At 35.4% G+C, this 9,885-nt stretch overlaps 1 protein-coding gene and 1 long non-coding RNA gene across 3 annotated transcripts; one reads left to right on the plus strand and one right to left on the minus strand.

The window, feature by feature from the left end:
- LOC140797029 (uncharacterized) lies at positions 1 to 1,311 on the minus strand. Of its 2 annotated transcripts, none has more exons than XM_073150299.1 (2): positions 986 to 1,311; positions 1 to 878 (listed from the first exon to the last, which is right to left on the minus strand). In XM_073150299.1, the coding sequence occupies exons 1-2, from the start codon at positions 1,142 to 1,144 to the stop codon at positions 381 to 383; spliced, it is 657 nt and encodes a 218-aa protein (XP_073006400.1). In that variant the 5' UTR covers positions 1,145 to 1,311; the 3' UTR covers positions 1 to 380. The 2 variants fall into 2 exon arrangements, with proteins under 2 accessions (XP_073006400.1, XP_073006399.1); XM_073150298.1 differs by having other exon boundaries at positions 1 to 881; positions 986 to 1,307.
- On the plus strand, positions 711 to 8,888 carry LOC140797030 (uncharacterized). The gene is made up of 2 exons (XR_012110570.1): positions 711 to 848; positions 8,548 to 8,888. It is a non-coding gene; the product is annotated as an uncharacterized lncRNA (long non-coding RNA).
- Positions 8,889 to 9,885: the final 997 nt, after the last annotated feature.

The following is a 9,885-nucleotide window of genomic DNA, read 5'->3' on the forward strand; positions in this document are numbered from 1 at the left end:
TGAATCAAAGTGATCGATTTGCTTATTTTACTTCAATTATGATTCAACATTAAAGTTTGCATTGATTTCTAGAAATCAAATTAAAGTCTGTGTCTACTCTTTTACTCTCAGGACGGCAAAACGAAAAGAAGATGAGAGAAAGTACAGAGAAGGGGGCAAAAAATTCCACAAGACAACTTGATCAGAAGTTTTTCAGCAGAAGCAGAACATGACATGACAAACAACAATCCGCTCCCGCACGCCAAAATTAACTGCGACAAACACTCGCATTCGTTTTCTTTTTCTTTTTTCTTTTTTTCTAATTTTTTTTTTCTAGTTTTCAAATAAACGCAAATTTTACTTTGTATATTTTTGAAATTTAAATATTTCCTTCTTCTTTTTCAGATCCTTCGTTTCCTCTCCAACAGACCCTCCAATACTACCCTTCTCTTCTCCTCCTCCTCGTCCTCCTCCTCCCCCTTCCATACCCTCCGCCGCCGGAACGACGGCGACCTCACCCGATCGATGACTTTCCCCAGCGACGGTGCTGCCCGGATCCGGCGAGGGGCGAGGCAGAGAGACGATGAAGTCAGAAGGATCGCGCAGAGACGGCCGCAGAAGACCATCACGCAAAGGCTCACGACGAGGAGGAAGACCCCCGTGGCGGCGCCGCGCCTCGCCGTCTCCGCCGCAGCAGGAGGCGTCACCGGCCTCCGCCGTGGCCTTGACTTCGTCTCCGTCGGGTCGGGGTAAGAGGCCGACGACGAGGACGAGCAAAAAGAGGAAGACGACGCGATCGAAGACGACGATCCCAAAGACGGCGAGGAATCCGACGAGAAGATCGACTCCGGCGCCAACTTCTCCGATCGGTTTGTCTCCTCCTTCCCTCCCTTACTCCTCTTCTTTAGTTAACAAATCATACCAAGAATACGAAAAGAAAACCGTAAGGAAACCGCATAAATCGAATTCGAGTTCCAAAGAAGCTTCAAGAACTCAAAACCCTTACCGGAGATGTAACGAACGAAGTCGATCGTTTCATCTTGTCAAAAATCTGGCGGTAAATCTTTCGGCTACGCCACCGTCGCCGGATCCCCACCACCTCCTCCTCGGGATCGCCGCCGCCGAAGCAGACGAAGAGGCTGCTTCGCTTCCTTCTCGCGCTCATGGAGATCTAACTCGATTCCGACTTCGAATTCGAATAGGTTTAGAGTTCGAGAACGAAGATGTAGAGAGAGAGAGAAGGAGAAGTTGGTAGCGTTTCGCCTTTGCCGGCCAAAAGTGGTCTTTGTGTCGGATTCAGATAATTATCGGGTTCTCCTCTCGTCTCTCTCCCCTTATATATAGGGGTTTATCGGCAGAACTCTCCGAACTGCCCGTGCTGCCCGTAAGTTCGTAACGGGAAATAGGGGTTCGGGGGGAGGAAACGGGGGTAGTTATTCTTAGTTAAATGCTCTCTCCGCTCCGTTATCTGATGGTCGTTGGATGTTTGACTCCTTTTATCCCTTCCCAAATTGGGTTTGACTCCGTTTACTCCTCCCCACGGGGCATCATCGTCCTTTCACATAGGAACCCGTTACTTTATGTGGACCATGTGCGTCGCACGTGCTGTTGGTTTTGGTAATTCTATTCTTCCCTCTGGATAAGTATACGGGAAATATCGAACTGCTAACGTGGCTTTCGCATCTTAGGATGACGTGGCCAAGCGTGACGCATTAGCACACATTTTTGAGTCATTTTACCGGTGCAATTACCGGCGATTGGTGCTTCTTGGAACTATGACGCAGTAGTCAAAAGAAACGTATATTCAAGTATTTCAAAATAGAGCTCTTCTTCCCTAACACTTCATATTTATGGAGATCTAACGTGAACACTGAAAATTTAAAGTGATATAATCAGTTTAACAAGTGATTAATTATTTTTAAATTATATTTTCATTTTAAAATATAGTATTTTTTGAATGTGTATTCTTTTAAATTCTAATATATTTTATTTATATTTATACTCTTCTAAAGTTACTATTTGCATGTATGCCCTTCGAAAATATATTATTTGCATATATATCCTTCTAAAGTTGACTATTTTAATATATATATATATATTAAAATAAGAACATTTATGTCTTTCTACAGTTAACTTGATAAAAGTTTAATCAAATTTCATCTCTTGGATAGCTTTATAATTACTTATATATATCTCTCATTAAATTAAGATTAATTTAAACTAAAATTTGATAACAAATATAAATAGACAATCAATTTAAATTGAACTATATCTTCTATAAAGATAAAGAATCATATGTAATAGAAACTCTATCTCCTAGTATTAGGTAATATCCCCTACAATAAAAGCCTAATTATATCTATCACATTTAAAACCTAAGGGAGAAATTTAGAAGGGAGAAAAGAACATGTAAAGCAAGAGTGAGACACACTTAAATCTTCTAGTTGAAGGACAAATATGCTCTTTTTTCAAGTAATGCGGTATTAGAGCTGACACTGGGACACCGCTACTAAGTATAAAAATTGACTATTATAGTCATTATACTAGGATTATAAAGTTAGAGGGATGTTAAAATATTTGCCTTTTAAAAGCTTTTAAAATAACAATTATATTAGCCTACTATTTGGTTTTGCATTTGAGATTATCTTATAAAATTGTCTTCGTCTTCTTTCTCATATTTACACCATACTACTCTCTCACTCATCATCTTTGTTAATCCTCTTATCTCTTCTCTTCATCCCAAAATGTTCGTATCATAATATCAACCTCTACCATGATATTTCTTATAAACTAACCAACTAGGATAAAGGACGCTACTAATGGTCTAAAGTAGTGTTGTCCATTAATAATTATTAGAGATTTAGAGTGTACTAAAAAGAGTGTCAGGACGTGCGATTGACATGAGAATATTGATTAGCTTTAATTAGTACGAATGAAAAGAGTATCCACTTACTTGAGAATTAGATGCAAAAGAATGTTGATTAGCTTCAAGGAACTACCGTTGACATGAGAAACTCGTGAGCCAATTCATTCAACACTCCAATTATTTGTTTGCGGTAGGCACCTTTTTTTCTCAATTTTTCTTCACCAACATGGGATTATGGAAATGTGCCTCTTTGTGTTTGTTTTCCTTTTAAGCCTTAGTGCACTTAAGCATCTAATACAGGAGCCAAAGTGCACTTAAAATTTAGTATGAGGAATGTTGCACATCAAATCATCAACTCTAGTATATAAATTGAGAGAGGAATATTACGCTTCCACGTGTCAATCTAAGAACAAATTTTGAAAATTATTAGGTCAAATCAGGTTGATTGGCAAATTTTACCAACTTAATATTCATATTAGATCACGCCAACCCATCACATCATAAGTTTGTTTATTTACACTTTTAAACCTTTGGATTATTTGTGCAATTGGTTCTTGTGTCTGGTAAAAAGTTGCCACTCTTAGCACCGATAGAATCATTTGATCATACAACTAACAAAGATTCGATTAGATCATATTAATCTATAAATGCAGGACCAACAAATTTTACTAATCTAATATTCATACTAGATGACCCATCATATCATAGGTCTATTTATGTACACATTTAAAACATTTGGATTATTTGTGCCATTGGTTCTTGTGACTTGGTCAAAAATTGCCTCTTAGCGACCGATAGAATCATTTGATCGTACAAACTAACAAAGATTCGGTTAGATCATATTAATGTATAAATGAGAGAGGAATATTACACTTCCATTTGTCGATCTAAGAACAGACTACTAAAGTTATGCAGGTCAAATCGGGTTGACCAACAAATTTACTAATCTAATTTTCATACTAGATGATCCATCATGTCATAGGTCTATTTATTTACACATTTAAAACATTTGGGTTATTTGTGTGATTGGTTCTTATGACTGGTCAAACTCTTAGTGACCGATAGAATCATTTGATCATACAGATTAACGAAGATTCAGTTAGATCATATTAATTTGTAAATGAGAGAGGAATATTACACTTTCATTTGTCAATCTAAGAACATACTACTAAAGTTATGCAGATCAAATCGAGTTGATCGATGAATTTTACTAATCTAATATTCATACTAGATGACCCATCATGTCATAGGTCCATTTATTTAGATGTAGGGGTGTAACCAAACCTAGCTTTGATCGAGCTTGAATTGAAATTAATTTCGAACCTATATTTGTGATCAAGCTTGAATTGAAATTATTTCAATTCAAGCCAATTTCAAGCTAATTTCGAGTTAGAGCCGAGCTCGAGCCTAAACGAGCTAATCAAAAAACAATTTCAAACCTTAATCAATTCAAGCTAAATTTTGAGCTTGATCAAGTTTAATTTAGGTTTGAATCAAGTTTAAATAAGGCCTAATTCAAAAACATAAACTAATAGAGATATTCATGTATTTAGAATAAATATGATAAGGCCAAAATTTATAATTAAACTCTATAAGATCAGAGTACGTAACAATCCACTTATGTAAATCTTAAAATATAACATAATTCTAGTATAGTATAGAAAGTAATACTCATGTTATATATATATATATATATAATAATAATAATAATAATAATAATAATAATAATAATTTCTAGCTTTATCAAGCCTTGTTGAGCCTATTTTATCGAGCAGGCTTATGATCAAGCTTGGTTTGAAGTTATTTTTGAGCCTATTTTGATGATCAAGCTTGGCTTGAAATTATTTTTGAGCGGAGCTTGATTGAGCCTTATCGAGCTGATCTCGAGCCGGCTTGATTATTTTGACAGCTCTATTTACACGTTTAAAACATTTGGATTATTTGTGCAATTAGTTCTCGTGACTAGTCAAAATTGCCGGTTAGCGATCGATAAAATCATTTGATCGTACAAACTAATAGATTCGGTTAGATCATATTAATATACATATTGAGAGAGGAATATTACACTTGCATTTGTTGATCGAAGAATAGATTATTACAGTTATGTAGGTCGAATCAGGATGATCGTCAATTTTACCATTGTAATATTCATACTAGATGACCTATCATGTCATAGGTTTGTTTATTTACATGTTTAAAACATTTGAATTATTTGTGCAATTGGTTACTATGTCAAAAATTGCCACTCTTAGCAATCGATAGAATCATTTGATTGTACAAACTAACAATGATTCGGTTAGATCATATTACCATATATATATATTGAGAGAGGAATATTACACTTCCATTTGTCCAAGAATAGACTACTAAAGTTATGCTAGTCAAATCAGGTTGATTGGCAAATTTTACCAATCTAATATTTGTACTAGATGACCCATCATGTCGTAGGTCCATTTATTTACACGTTTAAAACATTTGGATTATTTGTGCGATTGGTTAGCGTGTCTAGTCAAAAATTGCCCCTCTTAGCAATCGATAGAATCATTTAATCATACAAACTAACAAAATTTGGCTAGATCATATTACTGTAGGTGATAAATTTCAAGTTTTTGTTAAACAGAAAGTGATGGTATTGAGTTTTTAGTATGTATCAGTGAGTAAACCATATCTTATATGACAGAATTACAAAATATTTTTTTCATTATAGGCCATCTTTCTTCTTCCAAAAAATACAATTTGGGAAATGGACGTGAACTAATAGCTGTTATGAGCAATAAAAAAATGACTACAACAATAGAAATCAACACTTTTTAAGTCCCAAATGTTTGAGGTCGACAATGTCTGTTCTCAGAAGCATTATATAAAAATTCTATTACCTGCCATCTTGTTTGCTTATCTACGGCAGCATAGAAAAGTATTGATCTTGTAATAGATAAAGGTGCTTGCCTACAAACTCAGCTGAGTACTTAAGTACTACAATAGGACATGCTTGTTCCACCTTTCTTATTGATTCTACTTCCCTGAACTTTTGGTACTACCTGTTTTCTTACGCATCATAAAGCCTTACCTATAAATAGGCAAATATTGTGCTTTACAAGAAATTCTCTGACAGACAAGTTCTTACAGAGTATTTCTGAATATTGGCACTTGTCACAAAGAGCTGTTTATCTGATGCCAAAGACTGGTCACTATTCATATACTCAACCTGCCAACCATTAAGATTTCTAACTTAAGAGCTTTTTAACCTTCTCAATTTGTATCAAAACTTGAAAGCCTTGACTAAGGATGCTTAGTGTTGGTCATTACTCCTTAGGACAGAAGTGTGGATAGTGACAATTTAATTTGCTTTGTTAGTTCAACCAATTGAGTGAATTTTGGAGAGACCAGGGAACTTTGCGATATAGAGACCATTATCTAGGTCAGATATTCTATGACTAAAATTTTGAGAAATGTAGTATCCAATGTTCTACCAATTTTCTTCCTGTTGCAGTGTTCTGTTCGCTAATCCCTGGATGCGTCAATCACTGCAAATAATGTGATCTGTTTGAAAAGAGCCTTGTGCTTGTTGAATGCAATCATAATAGGCAATGGACTAGGTGTGTTGTCTTGGATTAATGGAAGATTAGTGAATCTGTTCAAGGTAAGAATAGTCTTACCTCTAATGGTCCTTTTGAGTGATCATAATTTGAACTACATTGCTTATATCTTGCTCAGGACGCACTTTGTGAGGCCAAAATTTAGTACTATAGAGGACTTTCCTCAATGATGTCACTCTAAATGAACAGCTTCAATTAATGTCATTTACTTATCCTACATTGATAACCTTACCATGCCTCTGTTTGTTCTTTTCTTTAATTTCAACGGTATCCTTATAAATTGCTTTTTCTGCTAGTGTAGTGCAACTGTTGGTGCTGATTTCATTTTGTCTGACATATAAGTCATGGTGTGTTGCGTAATCAGTAATTTTATTTAATAACCCTCATTACCTATGTCTCATTATTCTCTCCACATTGCTTCTACTGTGCTGGTGAAATTGGCATGAAATGGTACGGATAAATGTTATTTATCATGGATGATTCATGAATTATGAGACATTCTTGTAAGTGCACTTGATGGTTGGATTGCCTATTTGCCTCAAATGACCTTTACAAATATCAATCACTATATGATTTTTTAAGAAATCTACTAGTAGAATTAATCTAGATGTTCAAAACTGAACCTATTAACACTCATGTGCTGTCTATGGCTATACTTGAAAACAGTTGGTGCCTTTTACTCGATCTACTTTCATTTTAACCTTCAATTTATTTTGCTACATAAGTTTTGGTAGATTATATTTATGAAACTAAAACCTACAATGTCATATTTGATAACAATAAATATTTGTTTCTATTCTGCTTACAAATTTAGAGTTATAAAAGTGAGATATGTTGAATTCTTTTGTATAACTTGACTGCTAAGCTGATTCAAAACCAATGACTGCTGTGTCAATCTTTTGAGTTTCCCATATGTTGTTAATCTGTTTCTGCTTGCATAAGAAATTTACAAAGACCTGAAATGAGAATTCAAGGCCATATACTGATTTTGCTACTCCATTTGTAACTTACAGTCAAGATTATTTGTTTAGCTTCTCAATAACTTATTGTAATTTTTTTTTCTTTCCTTCTTTCAAGATTATAAATAGGCATTGGCAAAATCCGAAGTAAGGATCTCTTATTTTGATACGATAAGCAACAAAGAAGCAGGTGATGGGCTGGGTCTAAAGTGCATGATATAAAGAAATATGGGGCTTAGCAGTCTTTTCTCTTTAGCCTTTATGGTGCCTCCTCCTTGGCCAGGACAAGCAGTGAATTCTCAATCAACTTAGGCAATATGGAGACTTAGAACATTTGTCGTCTTAGTGGCTTCTTATAAAATTTGATAATGATCAGAACAACTTCACTGATTGAACTTTGCACCCATTCTGGGGTTGTTCAATAGGAAATATCTTTCATTCGAAATAAGGAACTTTTTGTGGAAAATACAGAGAAAATAGCATTAGGACATATATGTCTCAAGATTTGCTCTCTATAATCTGTGGATAAATGCTAGTCATAGAACTTTACAAGCATTTCTATTCTAGAGTTTCATCGAATCAACCGTGCACATTTGACCTTAATAGCAAAGCACTGATGGAAATTAACTGTTCATTACATTCTAGTGTTAAATAAGAGTTGATATGCAAGTTGCATAGTTGATTAAGGGGGAAAGAAAAATAACCGTGGTACGACTTAGTAATTTTAATGATTTCTTAGATAGTGTCTCAACTGTATAGAGGTTCGCAAGTACTAAACAGTTGCACTCTGTGCCAACTATGTAAGGACATGACACTTTTGTCACGAAATAGCTCCTAGAAGACAAAAGGAATCCATAGAGAAGCTAAGCATCATCTGATTCATCTTTACACTCACATTGCAACCTAAGGAAGAATACAATAGTCTCACATTGCTGACAAACAGAACATCTCTTAACTTAAGAGGGATGAACTGTACTTGGTTTTTACCCCTTAAGTTTTGAGTAGGTTTGATCCATCCAAGACTCATATGTACTTATCAAGGTTGGCCTCACATGATACTTTTTTCTTGTGGAAGATTTTTCTATTGGGAGGTAAAGCAGGAGACAGCTCACAAGATCTTCTACTGTGCTGACTAAATCCTATGCAGGTTGGAGTTGCCCAAAAAGCCTAGTTTCTCTCAATTGGATGTAAGAAGCCATTGCCAATTACTCTTGTCCTTTCTCTCACCAGAAGCCCCAACTGCACTCCCTTGCAGCCTTGCTCAAGAACAAACACTAGGTAATGTGGTGCCACATTTATAATAAAGTTTGTTCATTGGGGAGTAACAATTTAAAAGGATTGAAATGTGAATAGTGAATTGATGCTTGCTTATTTGCACTGGTTCACTGAACACTTTGCAACTTGCTGGATTCTTGGTGTATATATATATATAGATACGTACATGTAACTACTAGTCTCAAGAATATAGCTTTTGATACCATGCATTTATGAATGGGTAGTAATTATAGCAAGAGAAAATGATGAGGGGGCATCAGAGACAGTAAATGACAAAATGTCTTTGTCTTATCCTTTTCTTTTGCCAAGTCTAGTCCATATGGCCAATGCTACTTTGTAAAGTATTTTCATCTTTTACATAAACTTGTCTGTGTTAACAAATAATGCCATGAAAATGTCAAAAATATTGTTGTCCTACTTGCAATATTGCACTCGTAAAGTTGGATCTTCTCCCAAAAAAGAAGTAGGTCTCTTGGATCAGAGAATTTCATTTAATGTGCAATACTTTCTAGAGTATTATTATTCTTTTTAAAAACAAGTCCATTTTTTGACTCAAGGACTACTTCTTCCCAGACATGAATGACATATTTAGCACCATGCGTTTACTAATTTGCACAAGATCCCTAATCTCAATGGTTCTACCTCTAGATGTTTATTATAGTTGTTAGTTTTGTATTTAGGTTAGACTCCTAGTTTATTTGCTTAGGACTATTCTCTGTTTGAGTAGAGGCAGTCCATGATACAGAGAGATCACACTATTTTAATAGTTTTTGTATGACTTCTTCTCTCCTCTCTTGATCACAACTTTTCCTCTTTGTCTGGCTAGATTTACAACATTGGATCAAAGAAAGAATGTGAGAGAAACCTACACAAGGGCATAGAGAAGGGGCACACATAGCAACAATTGCATGCAGTAAATTCACAACATGAGAGCCTTGTAGCAGTGCCTAATAGCCTCCTAATTACATCTCAATTAGCTATAGAATGGCATATATATAGAAGCCAAATAAAAAGGACAGGGTTAGCTGGTGCAGTAGAAAGTAAAGTTGGGGTTATTACTCATGTTATGATAGATGGGGTAAATTAAAGGAGGGTCAAAGATCCTGCTCTCAAACTGAGGGCTCTCTAAATACAAACAAGAGGTAAAGATTGAATGGTTTGGTGAGGTGTTTGAGTTCCCAAAGTCATTGGAAGGTGCCCAAAAGTCTCA

The sequence above is a fragment of the Typha latifolia genome, chromosome 10 (assembly GCF_019914945.1).
Source record: "Typha latifolia isolate L0001 chromosome 10, TyphaL0001v2, whole genome shotgun sequence".
NCBI classification, from domain to species: Eukaryota; Viridiplantae; Streptophyta; class Magnoliopsida; order Poales; family Typhaceae; genus Typha; species Typha latifolia.